This window comes from Podarcis muralis, chromosome 1, assembly GCF_964188315.1.
Source record: "Podarcis muralis chromosome 1, rPodMur119.hap1.1, whole genome shotgun sequence".
NCBI classification, from domain to species: domain Eukaryota; kingdom Metazoa; phylum Chordata; class Lepidosauria; order Squamata; family Lacertidae; genus Podarcis; species Podarcis muralis.
The window spans coordinates 67519108-67540972 of NC_135655.1; the positions used below are offsets into that span (position 1 = coordinate 67519108).

The 21865-nt window shown below is 42.5% G+C and overlaps 1 protein-coding gene across 1 annotated transcript in view; it reads left to right on the forward strand.

Annotated features, from left to right (window-relative positions):
* The window catches only part of GALNT18 (polypeptide N-acetylgalactosaminyltransferase 18), a 264677-nt gene that overhangs the window by 143109 nt on the left and 99703 nt on the right, over positions 1–21865 (forward strand). The window contains exon 3 of the mRNA XM_028731253.2: positions 5976–6142. Within this exon, the coding sequence (XP_028587086.1) occupies positions 5976–6142 (167 nt within the window). The remainder of the gene's footprint in view (positions 1–5975; positions 6143–21865) is intronic.

Consider the following 21865-nt stretch of genomic DNA (forward strand, 5'->3'; position numbering starts at 1 on the left):
TTAGATGACCATATCTTGACTTAAGCAACTGAGATTTGCTCATACATAAATTCCCTGGCTCCTCCCTTCATGATGTGAACAATAAAGTCAGGAAGTTTCTACTTAATAATAGTTTCAGTATTTGAAAGCATGATTTAATATCCTGGCTTGCTGCTAAGCTGGTAGCCAGAGTTTCTCAGTTTAGTGAAAAGAGGAAACAACGATCAGGTAGAGACTTGTTTAATCACATCTCATGCAAAGGGAGATGTAAAGATTCTGTATGTGTGCATAAAACACTCATCTCTTGGCTTATTAAGAGGAGATTTGATTGTTGAAATCAGGCCACTGTGATTTATTGTCAGTTAACAAATCAGGATAATAAAGCTTGTGTGAGGGGGGGACGCGGAGATGAAACGGGTGACAGGTGAATGTTTGGTCCCAAAACAAAGACTTGTATGTATATCCACACCCAAACATAATATTACCTATTTTAGAATTATGAAGGGTGCCTGCCTACACACTCATGAAAGGTCAATATTTTCCCCACATGAACCTTCAATAAGTTCTTCTCTCCTTCATATAGATCAATAAAACTGAGTTTATTGAGGCTGTAAACTCCCAATTTCTTTGATCATATAATTTCTTCACACTGAGAACATTCTTGTTCTCAACCTTCAAGGAAGAATGTTAACATTTAAGTGACAAAAATTAATTTTGATGGTTTAATGTTTCTTCTTCTGGGTTCTACTTTATTAAAGACAATAAGAAATCAGCAAGCTATAATTAAATCTATCCTGCAGAAGTTTTAAATGGCCAAGAACTCATTATTACTCTGACCTTTTATCTTAGGAACCAGTCTCCGCTTGTTTGATGCTTTCTATTTTTTCTCCTTTTAGAATAATGTGGTCTTTTTAATAATCTGAACATTATACTTACAACTATTGCTTTTTATATGCCTATATTGACACATTGAGTCAAATTAAATTCCTGCTCCTTAGTTACTAGGGATAAAAAGGTCAGTTAATTTTGATTCTCTCAGTTTCTCTTTTTCCTCCATGTTTCTGCAGCAATTTTCATATATTTTTTTAAAAAAGCTCACCCTCAAAATTCATCAGCATTTTAATAAAAATTTCTCCCAATAAACAAACTTGTATGCATTTTTTACTAATGTACACATTTTTGCAAGCGATTTATCCCAATAGAATGCATTTTTGTATGTTATTTTAATGAATATATTCATTTTAATGCATGCTTTCTAATACATGCATTTGTACGTGTTGCTTGATTGGAGAAGTTGCATTGGAAAATTCAAATAAGTGCAAATTTCCAAGGATGTCTGTGTTGTGCTTCTCATGTTGTTTTGGAAAGTGTCAGTTAGTTAAATTCACCTTTAAATGCAAACTGAATTTAATTCTTTCATCATTTCTATTAGTTATTAAGCTATATGTGATCTGGTTATCTTATCTGATTCATGGAATGTTTTTCACGAGTATACAAATATTAAAATTAAACAAACCGACAATATAATATTCATGCAACTTTAAGCTCTTTGCAGAGAATTAAACATTAATAAAGGGAGTATTTGCACAGCAGTAGTTGCTCTCCTATGGGCTTCATTGAATAGCATTGACAGTTTTTGCAGCATGTTGAACTGTTATAGAAGGAAGTATTTAAATCACAGTAATTTATCCCAAGTTTAAGTTATTGTAATGTAATGCTGATAGTTCCTTCAGTGCTCAACTAAAAAAACCCTGTAGATATGAAGAAATCATATATCCAGTGACACCTAATCCCTAGTACTCAGGTAATTTCACAAGCTTGTTAACTCACTGTACTTTGCCACCAATATAATGGAGGTATTCTATCATAAAGATTTGAAACATAGAGCTGCAATCGATTGCTGGGCTCTCTGTGTTTTGATGGCTATCAGTACTTTACTTCTGGTTCCAGACTGTAATGAATATGTTGGCCAAAGGAATGTCTGTGTTCCATGGGACTTATTCCCAGCCTCTCAAGTAAATATGCATATGTCAATGTAACATATAATTGAGGGCCAAATTAGTTGGAATTCATGTAATTAGCAATTGCATGGATATTTTTAAAAAATAATAATTCTATATCTCCGTCTATATTATATGCGCCTGCCTATCTTATAAGTGCATCATAATATTGATTTGAATTTGCGGGAACAATTGTGGAAAACAAATTTAAAATTCACTGCTAATTATGCGTTAAAAGAAAACTACTTAAAAAGGATCCATAGGTGGTGTTTGACACCAAGTAAACTAGCCAAAATGTTTAGAGCAAAAACTGACCCAAGTTGGAAGTGCAAAGAAACAACCGGCACATTTTACCATTCATGGCGGTCTTGTAGAATAATAAAAGAATTTTGGGGGACGGTGTATAAGAAATTTTAAAAAATGCTTAGAAGAACATTTTCCAAATACCCCTGAGAAGAATGGCACCTTAAGATATTAGAATATAAAGAATTTGGCAGCATGACAAATAGATTAAGAAATAAAGATGCTAATAATTTAAAAGAGGACTGGACATTATATATAGATTATATGGAAAAATATTATAACAAGGAAATAATTGTAACCTGCTGACCAAAAATACTCAGCAGTAGAGGTTACAAGGTAGGATACTGTAAGGTAATGAAAACAACTTAGTAGAGTAAGAAAACATAGTTGGTTTTCCGGGCGGGAGTTGATCATGGTGTGAATTTGCCAAGCATGCCTTTCTCTTAGCATGTTTCTCCCTTGCATCCTGAGTTTGAGTGTCTTCAAAGCCCATGACACCTTTGGTAAAGGCTGTTCTCCAATTAGAACTCTCGCAGGCCAGTGTTTCCCAGGTGTCAGTGTTTATATTACATTTTTTTAGATTTGCCTTGAGACAGTCTTTAAAGCTCTTTTGTTGACCACAAGCATTACGCTTTCCATTTTTAAGTTCAGAATAGAGTAGTTGCTTTGGAAGACGATCAGGCATCCACAAAACATGACCAGTCCAATGAAGTTGATGTTGAAGAATCATTGCTTCAGCACTGGTGATCTTTGCTTCTTCCAGTACACTGATATTAGTTTGCCTGTCTTCCCAAGTGATGTGTAAAATTTTTCGGAGACACTGTTGATGGAATCTTTCGAGGAGTTGGAGATGGCGTTTATAAGTGGTCCATGTTTCACAAGCATATAGTAAGGTTGGTAGTACAATAGCTTTGTAAACAAGCATTTTGGTTTCCCTGCGAATGTCCTGGTCCTCAAACACTCTGCACTTCATTCGGGAGAAAGCCGCACTCGCAGAGCTCAGGCGATGCTGGATTTTGGCATCAATGTTGGCCCTTGTGGAAAGATAACTGCCTAGGTAGGAGAAGTAATCAACATTTTCCAACATTACACCATTGAGTTGTATTTGTGGCGCTGCAGAGGGGTTGTTTTGTACTTGTTGGTGCAGCACTTTGGTTTTTTGGATGTTGAGTGATAGGCCAAACTTTTCGTAAGCTTCTGCAAAGATATTTAGGATGGTTTGGAGGTTATCCTCTGAGTGTGTGTACACTACATTGTCATCAGCATACTGAGTAGAAATCATATTACTTTTTAAAAGCAATCAACGCAATTGCTAATTTGCAAGAATGACTTAGTTTTGCCTTGCGATTCTTGGCTGTACCCTTCTTCCTCCTTTTAAAAATGTATTGAGTTCTAGCACTATGTTTTATAGAAAACAAGCTGATGAAATCGCCTTTCAAAATTGTATCTAGTTATTCCTCTGAAAGTCCTGCTTGCTATGGAGCACACTTGCCTCTACAAATATACCCAGAGGTAGGAGGGCGTCCTTGTGCTGGCATTGTCATTTCTCCACTTGAAGTGGCCTCACATGTCCAAACATCAACTATAGTTGGGACGGCATGCTCTCTACAAGTAGTTTGTGTCTAATGGCAGCTCTGAATCCACCTCCAAGTCAGGATTCACTAGCTGCTCTGTAGGTGCAAGACCAACGGTACAGGGGACAGCAGTCAGGTGCAGATGCCTAGAAATCAGTATCAAGTCCCAGCTGATAGCAGTTGGATAGATATGACAGGAGGTGAGAAGTGTGAGTCCTCCTCTGATTTTCTTCTAACCCCATTGCCCCACTCCTGCTTTGAGCTTTTGGCTGTCAAAAAGAGCCAAGAAGAGAAGCAAGGTTGAAGGTATGCAGACTTTTTTTTCACAACACACGCTGTCTGGGTAGCATCTACAGTTCCAAAACCATATCTAGGAACAAGTGGACCCCTTGAACATGACACAATTGAATTACTGGATTTATAATAGTTTGATCATGCCCTGAATTCCTTTGGAGGCTTCTGTGTGGGGAGGCAGATTTCTAAAGAAATGCAATGCATAATTCAATTTATTTGTGATGGAACTACATTTGAAAGCAGATTACCAAGGATCAATAATATGGAAGAATGATTCCTCATTATCTTAAGTGAGCTTCACGCTGCTTACTAAACTTCCATTATAAGGAGAGAAAACTGCAATGGTCCTCCTTTGTGACTATCCTCAGCAAATGTTGTCTACTTAGAAATGCTTTCTGGGAGATTACCAAGCCCCTTTCTGTTTACTGCCTGCTGTGCTTGAAGGAGCATTTGTAGCATACTTTTACCTATGCTGTATGTAGTTTTCTGGTGACTATGACAACAGATACTTCAGTTCCGCATTCTTTTATTAATTCTAACCTAGCTTGACCACTAGACATGGGCTGTGTTTTGTTTTAGATATTGATATGAACAAATGACCAACATTATTATGGAAGCTTTGCATGTACAAACCTGTTATTCAGATCCTTATTTTGGTGATGTCAAATAAAGTACGGGTGATCAACCCTTTGATATTACATATGAACAAATGCCTTCAGTAAGGTGGGGGGGGGGATCGGTGATGCTTAAAATATATGTTGGTCTTGTATTATGGCTAAGTTGGAAAAATGAACTTTGTTTAAAGTGAACATACTTTCCCTTCAGATGTTCTGCACTTGACCCTTGATACCTTCTCCCATTTTGAAATACTTTCTCACTTGATCTTCACTGACAATTACTTTCTACATTAATGGGTCCTAATTGGTGGCCCACAGATCCCAGGGGGTCCACATAACCCACCAGGCAGTCCATGGCACATAATCCATCAACATTTTCTTTTGTCATCCCTATTATGGTAACTCATCAACTTCAAAGTAATTTCCAGATGTAACCTTTAACTCTCTTCTATCAACAATTAATCAATGTAAGCTTTAAAAACCGATAATTAAAATTAGCCATAATTCTAACATGTTAAGGGTGAGATAAACTGTGACACTAAAATGGATAAATTTATGAAATCTGAATTAAAGTACAGTGGTACCTCGGGTTACAGATGCTTCAGGTTACAGACGCTTCAGGTTACAGACTCCGCTAACCCAGAAATAGTACCTCGGGTTAAGAACTTTGCTTCAGGATGAGAACAGAAATTGCGGCGCGGTGGCAGCGGGAGGCACCATTAGCTAAAGTGGTACCTCAGGATAAGAACAGTTTCAGGTTAAGAACGGACCTCCAGAACGAATTAAGTTCTTAACCCGAGGTACCACTGTATGTGTATTTGGTATTATAGGGAAATGTGGGAAATGAATACTTCAAAAATTCATTCATAGAGTATATCTGTTCATGGAAACAATTTTCTCCTGTTCATATGAAATATCCTTGATTATTCACCATATCTAAGACCATTCCTGTGTCCCTCTATCAAATGTCAAAGAATACGCTCACTCAAGAAATTCAGTGGATAGCTGTCTCTCCATATGTTGAACTGAATTTTTCTAGGTAGAAAATTTGCAACAAGACTTCAGAAATTCTATGTAATTCCTAGCTAATGCAAATAATGAAAAATAAAGGCCATGACCAAGGACTGTATCAACCAGAAGGGATGAACTTATGGCTTCTACATTTCATTTGAGAAATTGACAGTGCATTCTTTTTCTTTGTTTCAAAGGTGCAAGAATCTCACATTTCCAGACAGTCTTCCTGAGGTCAGCATTGTTTTCATATTTGTGAATGAAGCTCTCTCAGTGATTCTGCGTTCCATTCATTCTGCTATTGACAGGACTCCTGCTCATTTGCTCAAAGAGATTATTTTAGTTGATGACAACAGTAATAATGGTGAGTAGCATGCACCAAAGGGATGAGGTCTTACCCTGTATTCAGTTGCAATCTTTATGCTTGATTATAACATGGCCATTCTTTTTTGCACGAAAAACTCCCAATGGCAAGAACGGGGAATCATCAAAGCCTGAGGATGGGCATCTTTCTGAAAGATTTAAAGACTTTTCTATTCAAGCTTGCGTTGGCCACTATATGGGAGGTGTCATAGGGAGCACAAATAGTCAAACTCTCCTCTTTCCCTGTGCCTTTATACTTGCACCTGAAAGTATCCTTTTTTTGGCACTTTGGTCATTTAAGAATTACCACAAGATTGTTTTGCCACCTGAGAACCTGGTTTACTCATTGAGAATTTACTTTGGTTTACACCTAGGATGAGAAACCTGTGGCCTTCTATATGTATGCTGTTGTACTCCAGCCCCCATCAGCCCCAGCCAGCATGGGCAGGGATGATGAGAGTTGTACCTGGAAGCTTACAGGTTCCCCCATCCCTGCTTTACCCCCTCAAGTAGTTTACACTCTTGTTTTATTGAATTTTAATGTTCCTCACACTGGGAACAACGAAGGGCCGATTATAAATACCGTATTTTTCGCTCTATAACACGCACCCGACCATAACACGCACATAGTTTTTAGAGGAGGAAAATCCGTAGGCATGCCACCCGTAGGCATTTCCTCCATAACACGCACAGACATTTCCCCTTACTTTCTAGGAGGAAAAAAGTGAGTGTTATGGTGCAAAAAATACGGTAATTTAAATAAACATTTATTCTATGGCTACCACATTGGTAATCCATTATTTGAAGATGTTATATATGTGTTGGAAAACATGCTCAGGGCAAGCTAAGAATATAGGACCACCTTCTATCTCATGAACCTCCCCACATATTAACATCACAGGTAAGGTGGATGGTGACTAGAGATGGGGGGGCTTTTTGGTTGTGCTACACAACTTTGAAATTCTCTCGCCAGAAAGTTGCCAAGTCTGTTGCCTTTCAGTACCACTTGAATTCTTTTCTTTCGAAATGCCCTGGCATTGGAGATCTTTTCAAGCTGTCTGTTTTTAGTTTTTACACTGTTACGAATCTGGCTGTTCTTCTGAGTTTTTGTTTGTTATCAGTTTTTATGTTTGATTGTTTAAGCTTATTTTTAAGCAACTGGAATATAGATGTGGGATCTCAATAGCTGTCTAAATAGTTAATAATGGTCTGGTTTGCATGTTGCTTTGTGGCTAGAAGGCAAAGCAAGCAAAGTTTCAGGAAGACTTCTGGGACTTCCTTCCTCATAGCCAGGTTAATTATAATTATTCATTCATTTCTATTAATTTCATATCATTCTGTTTTTAAAGGGAAAAAATCAAAGTGGTTTACAACACATTAGAATATCAAGTAAAACAATCCAGAATAAAATGTTCCTGGAGAAAATCAAATACAAAGTATACATTTGAAGCAACATAATTAACAAGAAACTAAAATATCATCTTAAAGAATTCAAAATAAAACATTACAAAGGAGGTCAGCTACAGAATGCACGTTTAACTTAACAAAGTTAACTAACAATTTTTTTTAAACATTTGTATATATTAAAATATTGAAATAGAAATAAAGAAATGATTTCAAAGGAAAACCTTACTAAAGGAAGTCAGGTATAAAATGCACATTTAAAACAGCACAATTAACAAGAGATTAAAATATTATCAGAAACATAGAACACATCTGTTGCTGTTGCTGTCAGTCTTGCCAATGGTGGTTCATGGCAGTTGGTGGTTGGGGAAGCTCCTGAGCTTGGTCTGCACTAAGAGACAACCAAGATGGTCTCTGGCCTCTTCAGTAGCCTCAGCTTTTGTAGCTGGAGTCAGTCAGGGCTCTGCCCTCCCAGGTGGAAAAAAGCCTGTAAGGTCTTCCAGGACTCACAGCCAAGATGGTTAAGACTTTGTTATTTACCCAGGAATTTTAATTTGTATAATCCGTCAGCCTGCATGGTGGTTTTAGCTGCTGTCTTTTATTATGTTTGCTAATGCTAGTGTTTAATTGTTTTGCATTAGGTTTTAATTAATTGATTATCTATGTCATTGCACAGTGCCCTGGAATCTGTTTTCTATGAAGGGTTGTATATAACTGCTATAAGTAAGGAAATAGCTTAGTTCCGGCTATGCTGCAATTTGTACATGCAGATGGTGTATGTTTCCTTTGGTGAAATCATCTTAGCAGAGCTAAGAATCAATTCTAATTGGATTGTAAAGCCATTTGCACCACTAGAACTGGTATATAAGTATGCAATAATTCTTGTTTTAATAATATGTAATGGACCTTGTTTTAATAAAATGCCCTGCATTTCTTTGACTTAGTTACTATTGCTAGTTGGTTAAGATTATGTTACTAGTTATCTGCTTGGCTTAACCACCAGTGCAGGAGGACATGGGTTTTGGAATTTTGTATTTGATTATTGAACACCAGCATTGTACTAGGGGCTATGCAAAATACAGAAATGAATCTAGCCCTCCTCATGCATTCAAAGAAATGTGAGAGGCTTCCAACTGGCTTAGATGCATGGACACCAGCCCCAACCCCAGCATCCCATTGGCCATTGACCTTGCCTCTCCTCTCCCAAACTTGACAGGTTGAGCGTGAAGATCTACAGGGAGATGCTAATTGCATTTAGTTGAACTCTATTAGAATCACCCACTTAGTTGAGAGCCCTGTGCAAACCAGACGGAAGGATTATAACTACATGCAATTGAACATGACTAGAATCTCCCTGCAAACCTTCACCCTCAACCCATGTAAGTTGAAAGAGGAGGAACAGGTCCACTGTCCGTTGGAGCCAAGGCTGGCATCTGCTCTCCCTGCCCAGTTGGAGCTCTAACAAGTTTTTTGAGTATCTGAAGAGGGCTACAGCCTATATGCAAGGGGCTTTTATGCAATAAGGGCTGTGCAGTTAAAATGGATGTGACAGTATGAGAATAATTTTGAGCACTTTTAGTGAACTGCTCCATGACTTAGACTTGGTTACTCTTTGGCTTAACAACCATGAGCTTTTAACAACAGTTGCCTGATGCTGGTAGGAGCATAGTTTCAGGCAAGGGTTATTTGGGATGGGGTGTGTGCATGTATGTGCTGGTTACTGTAAAGCTATGTGCATCCCTTTGGTCCTGTTGCCTTGGCTACCAACATGTACCAGTCAGATGTACTAATGTTGCCAACCACTCCTTTGCATCTTTCAGCCTGTGGTCCCTCACATCACATATTAATTTTCAAGCCAGCCTCACAATCAAACCGTACATATTTTGATAGATCAGCTGGAACCCACAACATTCATATTGGATCTGCATTTTTTCTGCTCTAAGGAGCTGCGCTGCAGACAGCTTACCTTCTAGCCTGCCCTTCTGTATAACTGTTGCATGACCCCTGCTACTGCTTTTGCAGCGACCCACTCTAGAATCAGTGATGTGCATCGGATTTGGGTTTTAAAAAAAGAAAAGGAGATGTGGTGGAATTAAAGTGAAATAAGCCTCCTGTGCCATGCTTTTCTGCTTGCTGCTATTTTCTATATGCCAAGAAAATATTAAAACTCAGACACTAGCAAATATAAGAGCTGAATCTAAATCCACAACCACTGGAAAGTGCTATATTTCACCAAGCCGTTGCCAAACGTTCCTTAAAACACCATCAGAGGGTAGGATGGGAAGGTTATTTGCTTTCATCCATTTATCCAACAACACAGGACAGAGAATTGGGAGCATTGAGAAATTATCAGATATACCAAAAGGAGAAAGCAAGTAATGAATTAAGGAAGGTTACAGAGTGCTTTGTTTGCTCCAGTGATGTGTCTAGTATAAATCTTCTGCATGGCAAGTACCTTAACATGTAGGCAGATTTTGGGGTCATTGATAACTGCTCAAATGATACATATTTGCAATTCCAGTCATGAACTGATAACACTTTGTAATTCCATCAAGATGGTCTCAGCTGACAATAGAAAATAACAATGATTCATTTAATCTTGTTTAGCATGCACCAGATTTCCTAAAATGAGTACTCTTAAGTAATACCATAACTATGAATATGTTTTTTACTTATATATATTGCCAAGCAAAGTGCACTCCATAGTAACCGTTCTTCTTTAGCATTCCACTCTATCAGTGGTCCATTCCCAATCCATTGGCCTCTGTTCCTCTTTTCCTTTCAGAGAGCCCCTGCCTGTCTTAGGTGACCCTAAAAAGGATAAGGGTTATAATGTATTAAAGGCACCAATTTCAAAACAATTTCTCTGCTCTGTAAGGCTGCTGTGTAAAGTATTTGTTTTATAATTAAGTCTCAAAAATTAGGGAAATGGAAAGTTAATCCAGCAGATAATCTTTGGCAATGCATTGAAGACGTTGTCATGGCTTGCACGTTTTTGGGACTAAAGAGGGTCTCCTTTACTTTAAACAGTGATTCAGTGCCACAGGGCATTTTATTGCCTTAATCTTGAACTAAGTACAAATGTTGATCCTCCTTTATCCAAATCCATGGGTTATCCTAATCCTTTATTTAGTCCATGTTCATTTGTTTCAGTCTTGTTTGGACTAAATTACATGTGACACTAAATGAGCTTAAAGTTGAGTGAACCTTCCCCCTCCCCCTCCTCCACTCAGGTGTGAGTTTAACCCTTTCCCTCTGCCCTGCTCCCAGTGAACTGCTAGGCTGGCAGAGCGAGTAGATAAATAGGTCCCACTGCAGCAGGAAGGTAAACGGCATTTCCATGTGCTCTGGCTGCAGTCAGGGTGTCCTGTTGCACCAGAAGTGGTTTAGTCCAGCAAGCCACATGACTAGGAAAGCTGTCTGTGGACAAACGCTGGCTCCCTCAACCTGAAAGTGGAGATGAGTGCCACACCTCATAGTCTACTTCGACTGGACATAACTGTCCAGGGGTCCTCTACCTTTTTACCTTTACCTTTGTTGTTGGTAATAGATAGTGATCCCATAATTACAGTGATGATCTTAAAGCTATGGCAATTGGCACTATTTAATGTTTGGGAAATTAAAAACAGCAGCAGCAGCAGCAGCAGCAGCAGAATAAATTCTTCCCTGTGTTTACATTGCTAGCCTTTCTCTCAACAATAGCATTAGATTATCAGTCGCACCAGAATTCAGTCTTCTGTAAACTTTTTGGAAGTTGCATTTGTTAAGTGTTAGTTGAGAACAGAACTTACACTTTAATGATGCCTTAACTAGAGCCAGAGCTTTTTCGGCTGCGGCTCCAACCTGGTGGAACGCTCTGTCGCAAGAGACAAGGGCCCTGCAGGACTTGACATCTTTCCGCAGGGCCTGCAAGACAGAGCTGTTCCACCAGGCCTTTGGTCAGGACTCAGCCTGACTCCCTCCTTTGGCAATCTTTACAAAACTTTAGTTTATGGTTGCCATCAATTTGTATTTTAATTAATTTTTATAATGTTTTTATAATGTTGCGCTGTTTTAGTGTTGTTAGCCGCCCTGAGCCCAGCTTCGGCTGGGGAGGGCGGGATATAAATAAAATTTATTGTTGTTGTTGTTGTTGTTGTTGTTGTTGTTGTTGTTGTTGTTATTATGACTCAGTATAAAATTAACAGTATATGCGTATACATATCAAATTTCTTTACATTTATCTTGAGAAATATAACCAGCAGTAGCTTATTCATTCACTTCAGCATATGTCAAGCAAATTAACTGTGATTTTTGCTAAGCTCCAGTACAGTTTTTCTAAGTTTCCAATTATATTTTAGAAGCCCTCAATTAATCTCCTGCAAAGCCTTCATTCCTATTTTTTAAAAAAACAAACGTTTGAAGTGGAAAAAACTGTGAAGATGTCACTGTATCTATGTCATTTGAGCAGTAGATTTTTAACACTTACAAAAGCTTGGATCTTCTCATTATTGAAGCAACTTAGAGTGTGTTATGTAAGCATTTCACCTGTCAGCTTTTCCTTATGAAATTGGGTAAGCAAAATCTGAAAATTAAAAATGTTTCATCTATGTTTGAAAAGGTTTGTATACATTTTTACCCTTTAATCCCCCAGTTTTGTACATTGTGTGTCAGAAAGTTTATGCTGGGCTGTTGATTATATGCCACTTTCAGTAATACCCTAGCCAATCAGGCGTATTCTTATTACCACATTAATCATAACTGATAACCCAGTTGAAAACATATCACTTGGAGATAAATCACATTGAGAGGGCTGGCTAAGACTGATTAACTAAGTACAATTGTCAAGTTTTAAACACACACACAATGTAACTACTGTTTTTCGCTTTCATTTTATCATATCCCACACACCTCACACCTAAAGTGAGGTATATTCATTCTCAACCTAACAGAACTCTTGTCAATCCAGTTCCTGAGCCTTGGGAACAAGGGAGCTAAACTCAGAGAAGTCACCACTGAATGAACCAACATTTAGGCAGAATCACTTTGTTTACTGCTGAGTTTAGATCACACAATATACTATGGTATTTCAGGGCAGGAATGAGCCTAGGCTCCCCCCAAAAGACATGTTCCCTTTTCTCATTTCCCTCCACCATTGCTATATATAAAAGATCAGAAGTTTTCACTTCTGATGTTGATTAACGACAGTTGAGCATTATGTTCAAATCTTAAACTGTGGGGTAATCTTAACTATAGTTTGTTGAAATAAACCAACCTCATAAACCACAGATTGCAGCCACATCAGTTGATGTTTGGAGGGGAGGGGGTATGTAAGTTCAGTAGAAGACCAGCCTTCTTCCCCTCATTATAAACCATGGTTTATTGTTTTGTTGTTGTTTAGTCGTTTAGTCGTGTCTGACTCTTCGTGACGCCATGGACCAGAGCACGCCAGGCACTTCTGTCTTCCACTGCCTCCCGCAGTTTGGTCAAACTCATGCTGGTAGCTTTGAGAACACTATCCAACCATATTTCCCAACATCAGGGTCTTTCCCAGGGAGTCTTCTCTTCTCATGAGGTGGCCAAAGTATTGGAGCCTCAGCTTCACGATCTGTCCTTCCAGTGAGCACTCAGGGCTGATTTCCTTAAGAATGGATAGGTTTGATCTTCTTGCAGTCCATGGGACTCTCAAGAATCTCCTCCAGCATCATAATTCAAAAGCATCAATTCTTCAGTGATCAGCCTTCTTTATGGTCCAGCTCTTGTAACACCTGAATATAGAGGCCCTCTGGAAACACTCCTCAACCCCATGTATCAGAGGAGCCAATTACTTGGGGCTGTGGGGGCTTTGGCCCCCACAATAAAATAATTGAGGAGGCTGGGCCCCCACAAAGTTGATGAGCATTCCCATTCAAATGGTGTGTGTGCTCTGTATCATGTGATCAGTTATGTGGGGCGGGGCTTTCCTGGGTCCCCACAACATTTTATTCAAGTTGGCACTCCTGCCATGTACCTAACTTTAGAGCTGCAGCAGAGCTGAGGCTCTTACCAGCTACACGGGCTAGAGAGATATCGTACATATTTTATAGAAAGGGATTGTGCCTAAACTTAGCTTACTTGAGAAGAGAGCTTCTCTGACCAAGTTCAGAGAAATAGCTTTCACTATTTCCTTTGCTCCAAGATTCAGAAGCTTTTCTGAGCTTTTCCCTGTAGCAGTAGCTCAAGGGATGGCATTGTTCTTTAAAACCTTAAAAAATGGTTTTGGATACTTTTTCACAGCTCTGTCTGAGTTATGATTAATTTCCAGGTCTAGGACAAAAAAAGAAAAAAAGAAAAGATGAATTTATTTAGGGCCAGTTCACCGAGAAATAGAACTGCATTTTTATAATACTGAAATTGGAAATTTTGACTGTTTCAGCTCAGCTGTGCCATTTGGCCCAATTCTTTCAATTGTTTATTGCAAATGTGCTGCTTCCCATCCAGGTTTAAAACATCACGTCATGACTCCTTTCATATACAAATGCTTTTAAATATCAAGCAGATTCCAAACTCAGTCAAGGTGAGCTTGTCTGTTGCTACTGACATCCCATTAATGGAACATCTCTCACACACATGCCCTTTCTGAACTGTTGCTTTCCCCCTTCCTGTAACCATTCTGAGCAACCCCGTCTCATCTGTCTTGGACCCTGTATGGGCTTGCAATTCTTTTGAAAATTTATGAGCAGTAAGGATGAGCAAAGTTGCTGAAAGGTATAATTAGATGTTTCAGAAGATGTATTTGACAAGCTTCTAATGCTGGGGTGAAATATGAATTGAAAACTAATCTTAACTGTTCCCTCTCTCTTTCTCTGGAGACCTCTCACACACAGAGCTACGATTCTGATCACCTTACAGTTCGCGGGATTTTGGGGGGAAGCATTGAGTGTTAAAATAGTATGAGAGTGCTTTAAATGTATTGTGTGGATGTGTCCAAAGGCTTTTTTTAAGTCTACTGTCTTATATACGTTAAAGAGGTCATAGGCTAAGGGGATAGCTAACAGAGTTTGTTAAGAAAAGCTGTTGTGCTACTGGCTGCTTGGCATGGGAAGTTTCCCAGTGCCTGGTCAGGCAACCCGAGTAGCTGCACAGCTCCATTTCCTCTAAGGCCAGTGTTGCTGGGATTGTTTACCAGCCTAGGAGGCCTTAAACAAACCCTGGGTGGGTGGGTTTGCTTAGAGAGTGGCGATTGTGTGACCTGCGCTTGGACAAGCAAGCAAGAAAATGAGATTTTGAACCAATCTAATATTGTGCAACTAACCTGAAGAATCAATTTCTTCCCCTCATTTTATGTTCTCAGAAACAAACAAACAAATCTCATAAATGTTGTCTGAGTGTGTCCATAACTAACTAAAATGTTCCAAAGCATTCCACCGCACCAGCTGTGCCATTTTCTAAAGATAAAGGGAGTCCTGACTGTTAAGTCCAGTCGCGGATGACTCTGGGGTTGCGGCGCTCATCTCGCTTTACTGGCCGAGGGAGCTGGCGTTTGTCCACAGACAGCTTCCGGGTCATGGCCAGCATGACTAAGCTGCTTCTGGTGAACCAGAGAAGTGCATTGGAAACACCATTTATCTTCCCACCAGAGCGGTACCTATTTATCTACTTGCACTTTGACGTGCTTTCGAACTGCTAGGTTGGCAGGAGCAGGGACCAAGCAACGGGAGCTCACCCCGTCACAGGGATTTGAACCGCCGACCTTCTGAGCAGCAGGCCCTAGGCTCTGTGGTTTAACCCACAGCGCCACCCACATCCCTATGTGCCAATTTCTAGGAAGGGCTTATTTCAATCAACGGAAGCTAAAAATCACAGCGCCATTTGCTGTAGGGGTTTCAAACAAAAGTAGTCTCCATTAACCTCAGTTTGTTTTTTATTTTTCTATAGCTTATTTGATTTGGGGGCAAATTGGCAAACTATTTTCTTATATATATATATATTTGGTAACACTACATGTACTGTTCTTTGGAACCTTAATTAGTCTATCTACGACTGTAAGCTCTGTCCTTCCTGTTTATACAACATTGGTTTTTATATTAAAAATAGATGTATTTGCAGAATTGGGTATGTGGCAATGTTTATATATTATCCCACAGCTAGTTTTGCATATAATGAATGTTAAGATCTTGGGAGATGTAAAATCCAGTGCATAATCTGTCGCTTCATTCTGTTAGTGTTCTTTAATCAGTCATTGATCTATTTGAGGGTCTGTCCTCTTATCCTATAGTGTTTTAAGTTTTCTTCAGCAAAGCAAAAGGCCTTTGGTGAGAGACTTTGGTCAGATGATCATAGCTTTGACTTTGTAACTCTCATTCATTTTCATCTAGACCAGTGTTTCCCAACCGGTGTTCCGCGGCACACTAGTGTGCCGCGAGACGTTGCCTGGTGTGCCGCGGGAAAAATTGGCGGGGGGGGAATAAAGGGGGGGAAAGTTATTCCCCCACCGCCAGGCGTGGGGCTGGGGCGGGGGAAGCCCGAGCTTCCCCCTCCCCCAGAACGGGACCCAGAGCCATGCCGAAGCTGCGCGCAGCTTTGGCATCGCTCTGGGAGCTTGCGGGGCTGGGGGAGGAGGAAGCCCTCCGCCAGCCTCCAAACCATGTCGGGAGACAGCGGGATGGCGCGCTGCGCCTCTCCCGCTGTCCCCCGAGTTTGCAGGGCTGGCGATGGGGAGGAGCAGGCTTCTCCCCCCGCCAGCCTTCCAGCCAAGTCGGGGGGCAGCGGCAAGGGCGCGCTGCGCCTCTCCCGCTGTCCCCCGAGTTTGCGGGGCTGGCGATGGGGAGGAGCAGGCTTCTCCCCCCGCCAGCCTTCCAGCCAAGTCGGGGGGGAGCGGCAAGGGCACGCTGCACCTCTCCCGCTGTCCCCCGAGTTTGCAGGGCTGGCGATGGGGAGGAGCAGGCTTCTCCCCCCGCCAGCCTTCCAGCCAAGTCGGGGGGCAGCGGCAAGGGCGCTCTGCGCCTCTCCCGCTGTCCCCCGAGTTTGCGGGGCTGGCGATGGGGAGGAGCAGGCTTCTCCCCCCGCCAGCCTTCCAGCCAAGTCGGGGGGCAGCGGCAAGGGCACGCTGCGCCTCTCCCGCTGTCCCCCAAGTTTGCGGGGCTGGCGATGGGGAGGAGCAGGCTTCTCCCCCCGCCAGCCTTCCAGCCAAGTCGGGGGGCAGCGGCAAGGGCGCGCTGCGCCTCTCCCGCTGTCCCCCGAGTTTGCGGGGCTGGCGATGGGGAGGAGCAGGCTTCTCCCCCCGCCAGCCTTCCAGCCAAGTCGGGGGGGAGCGGCAAGGGCGCGCTGCGCCTCTCCCGCTGTCCCCCGAGTTTGCAGGGCTGGCGATGGGGAGGAGCAGGCTTCTCCCCCCGCCAGCCTTCCAGCCAAGTCGGGGGTAGCGGCAAGGGCGCGCTGCGCCTCTCCCGCTGTCCCCCGAGTTTGCGGGGCTGGCGATGGGGAGGAGCAGGCTTCTCCCCCCGCCAGCCTTCCAGCCAAGTCAGGGGGCAGCGGCAAGGGTGCGCTGCGCCTCTCCCGCTGTCCCCCGAGTTTGCGGGGCTGGCGATGGGGAGGAGCAGGCTTCTCCCCCCGCCAGCCTTCCAGCCAAGTCGGGGGGCAGCGGCAAGGGCGCGCTGCGCCTCTCCCGCTGTCCCCCAAGTTTGCGGGGCTGGCGATGGGGTGGAGCAGGCTTCTCCCCCCGCCAGCCTTCCAGCCAAGTCAGGGGGCAGCGGCAAGGGCACGCTGCGTTTCTCCGCTGTCCCGGACGGCTTTCAAAAGCCTGCCTTCAAAAGCCGTCCGGGACAGCGGAGAAAAGCGCTGCCTTTCTCCGCTCTCCCGGGAAGGCAGGCAGGGGGGAGCAAAGGCTTTCGCCCCCGCCCGCCTTCAGAAGAGGTCAAGGACCTTCAAAAGCCATCCGGGACAGCGGAGAAACGCGCTGCCTTTCTCCGCTCTCCCGGGAAGGCAGGCAGGGGGGAGCAAAGACTTTCGCCCCCGCCCACCTTCAGAAGAGGTCCAGGACCTCTTCTGAAGGCGGGCGGGGGGCGAAAATCTTTGTCCCCCCTGCCTGCCTTCCCAGGGGCTTTTAAATCGCCCCGGACAGCGGAGAAGTCCTCCGCTGTCCCGGGCGATTTTAAAATGCCGCCCACCAGCATTTTAAGATTGCCCCGGACAGCGGAGAAGTCCTCCGCTGTCCCGGGGTTTTTTAAAATGCTGGGGGTGGGAAGAAAAGCCCTTGTCCCCCCCCCCCCAGCCTTCAGAAGAGGTCGGGGGACAGACTGTCCCCGGACCTGGTCTGAAGGCGGTTTCCCTAGGAACGCATTAATTGATTTTCAATGCATTCCTATGGGAAACCGTGCATCGCAAGACGAAAAACTCGCAAGACGAAGAGACTTGCGGAACGAATTAATTTCGTCTTGCGAGGCACCACTGTATCCGGAGAGGCGGCCTTCAGGCGAGTTTTAATTTTAATTTTCCTTCTCCCACTTAATGCCCCACGCTCGCCCGAGCAGCTTGCAGTCCTCGGTAACCACGGCGACCCGAGGGAGGGGAGGGAACAGGGAAGTCGAGGGCGGCGGCGAGCCGCGATGACGTCAGTGGGTCGCGCCGCCTCGCCCTGGCACGGTGTGAGAGCCCCAGCTAGTGGTGCGAGCTTCAGAATAAGTGGGATCCGTGTGCGCGAGACCGAGATCGCGGGTAAGGAGCTCAGCCCTGGGCAGGAGGAAGCGGGGCCGCGCGTGCGGGCCACATCCCCACAGAGAGCAAGCCTCCCCCGGCCCACCACTCCGGGCAGGTCCACTCGCATGAGGGGGCGGCGATGGCGACGGCCGGCAGCTTGCCTGCAATGCCATCCCTCGAGCAGGCGAGGAGCCCGGAGGCTACCAGATGCGAGTCCTCTTTCCCACCCTGCTCGGGAGTCCAGAGCACTTGGTCGCATTCAGGATCTAGAGTGGGGAAGCGGGGCTTGTGTCTGGGCTGGACACATTGGGCTGCCTGTGCCGCTCGACCTGCGGGGAGAAATCAGGGTGGGAGTCACGACCGTGAGGCAGGGCTGCCAAGTGTGGCAGAAGAGGACACGGCCATCGCACCTGTCCTTAGGTAGGAACTTCTTCCGTGTCGACCTGCTGCCCTAAAGTCTTGGCTTTTTTCTTGGCTTTTTGGCGGTTGGCACAGAAGGAAGGCAAGGGGGAGGGGAAAAAATTGAAACTTACACTTTCGTGCGTCCCTCCCGGCGTGACGCTGCGCGCTGACGTCACGGGGCTATAATGGTGGTGTGCCTCGAGATTTTTTTCATGAAACAAGTGTGCCTTTGCCCAAAAAAGGTTGGGAAACACTGATCTAGACTATATGGACATTAAGTATTAGACTAGATTCCAAGCTAAAGTCGAGTTTTCCCTTATCCAGAAGAACTTGGTTTACAATACATAATATTCTCCCAATTACCTATGGTATTACTTAAGGATATTCATCTATGGAAATCTGGTGCATACTAAACAAGATTAAATGAATCATTGTTATTTTCCATTGTCAGCTGAGACCATCTTGATGGAATTACAAAGTGTTATCAGTTCTCTCAAGATTGCTTAGTACCAGCTGCTGCATGGTTCCATTCCTCTTAAACAGCACAGTCCCTTGGCCCAGCGCCTGCCTAATCATTGTTTAATGCTTCGAAAGATAGCATCTTTACATTTGCGGCAATCTTTCCGAGCAGTAACAATACTTACAGATTTGCATGTAGTTGAAATAATTGGAAAAATAAAAAAAGCAGGGGGAAATGATGTGCAAACAACACTGCATTTTATGAAGCTGAAAATATACCATATACATAATCGAATTACAGTGTGAATGTGAGGAAGCTTAAAGATGTTTATACAGTAAGGCCCATGGTTTGTCAGGTTCACATGGTAGGGAGTGATTATTTTATTTATGTCTCAGTAATCAGTTTCTGTGGAAAGATGCGTACAGTGTATATTGAAAATGGAAGTAAATATGGTCTTCAAATTTTAAAAGCAAAACGACTCAGTGCTTTGCCTTCAAAGCATAGTATCAGAAAGTGTTGAGGGAGCCGGGGGGGGAGGGGCATCATGTCAAACGTCCTACTACAAGGCATTCCTGTGTACATATCATCCTGAACAACCCACTTGATCCAGGGCAAAAGCCATTCATTAAAAGCAGAAGAATGGGAGTAATGTGGCTCTTGTTGGTAGGCTATCAGCTTGATTATCTACCACACCTGTATTGCCTTGCGGCACTGGTCCCAGCTGTTTTTATAAGAAATTGTTTTAATAATTGTGGTTTAATGCTGTAAGCCACCCTGGGACCTTGGGATGAAGGGCAGGTAATTAATAAACATAATAAACATAATAATAATACCTCGGGGCAGTTGAGTTAAAAAATGCTTTATTAGTGTGAACTTCATTTCATTGCTGTAAAGCAAGTGGGGGGGGGGGGAGAGAGAGAGAGAGTCTTGAGTTAGTTACAATAAATTGGATGCATGGCCTAATCAGTGGAAAGCTTTCTATCTAATGGAAAATACTCTAGGATAATATTCCCATTTCATCAGTAAGTATCAAACTGAGTTTAATCACCAGCAGATTGCTGTACAATACCTCAATCACATTTAAAATGCTGTTGAGAAACAGGTAGAGGAATTATTCACTGAGATTTCAGCAAGGATTGACATTCAGTATAGTAGTTCACAGGACCGTAAAACATTTGTAATGCAAACACATGGCTTTCATCCGAACTGGGTTTTCTCAAAACCAGGGGTTGTAGTTTAATACTAACTATGATCGGTTTCAGTACAAGCCAACTTGTTAGAACTGTCTGACTTTGTTCTGATAACTCCCTATGGGGCCAAGTTCATTGCTGCTGTTTTCAATACCCTGCATTCTAAAAGAAACTCATGGGAATGCTTGAAACTGGCTTTGGGAGTCGCCAACTGCTACAGTGCTTGAAGTTGATTGGCTGTGAATGTAAGCAACCAACACTACTCTATTCAATTAACTTTCCTGATTGGCTAAGGCGTTGCATAAATAGAGGCTACATTTGATGCCCATAGCCAATCAACTTCGAGTATTGTGGCTTTCCTTGCCCACGCTGAAGGATGTTCTTCATTGGGAATTGCTTCAAGAAACTCTGGAGAGTTATGGGGATCACTCCAGGTGACACTGATGCAGAATCTAAGTAGGAAGATAGACAGGGCAGTAAGTGAGTGAGTTCAGGTTTTTCTATGATGCCCCAAAGAGACCCTTACATGGTATGAAACGCCAAAGATCAAATTCAGCAAGGTACTTCAATATGTGTGTAGTGTTATGTACATGAGCAGCCCCTAGGTAGGTAAATGCTTGGCATAAGCATTTACTGTGGCATAAACATAATTGTAATGTGAATAGTTTAGCCATTGTCTGCATCAGTGGCAATTTGTTTAAGGTTATAAACTAAAGCTGTTAGAATTTCTGAAGTGAGACTTTCATCCAAAGAGAAGGAGATAGAAAAGGGATGAAATTTGTAATTCCCTTTAGAAAAAGGTTTCAAAATCCGGAAAGCAGTACGTTATGGTACGTGACTTAACATTTTACTACACTGGGTGCATTAAACACTAAATTACATAAACCTAAAATCAGGGCATAATACTACTATGAGGCCTGAGGGACTTAAAGAGAGATGCATATAACCAGTGGAGTTGTGTGATTAAACATTCCTTATAGACTCAAATGGCCTCCAGAGAAGTATATTTAAAGAACAGTGTAAGTTTCTAGAGAAGGCTGCCTATAGCTTTAATGCCAAACATGCTACTTTTTCGAGGGGATGACTATGAAATAACTTTAAGTTGCTCTTTCTTAGTTGTGCCAAAAGCCACGGCTTACTAGTCACACAAGAAGTAATTCTATATTAATTAATTATACAACAAAGTAAAAATAACATTTTCAGTGTTGTTTGGATTTACTTTGGGAGGGAACTGTGTTTTTCTTTTTATGCCCATGACGTATCATGTGAACTAGTCCCTGTTCACAGCCAAAATGCTCCTGTTCTAAAAACACTCCTAATACAATGCTAGATTGGTAGAGAAAAAGCTATTTATTGGCATTGTATGTGTGATATAACATTGTGCCACCAGATGGTGCAGTGGAGTCCCATTTTTCTCTACCTGTTTTTCTTGTTTAAATTTACAACGCATTTAACTGAAACGCTTCTTTGATGTGTCTAGATCAGTCCTAGTCTCTTTAAATTTGATTTATATCTGGTTTATACTCATAGAAATGTTCAGGACTCAGTTACTAGACACATTTTATTATTATTTTTTCAAATACTTCAATATTCTCTGAATACACAGATTTTATAT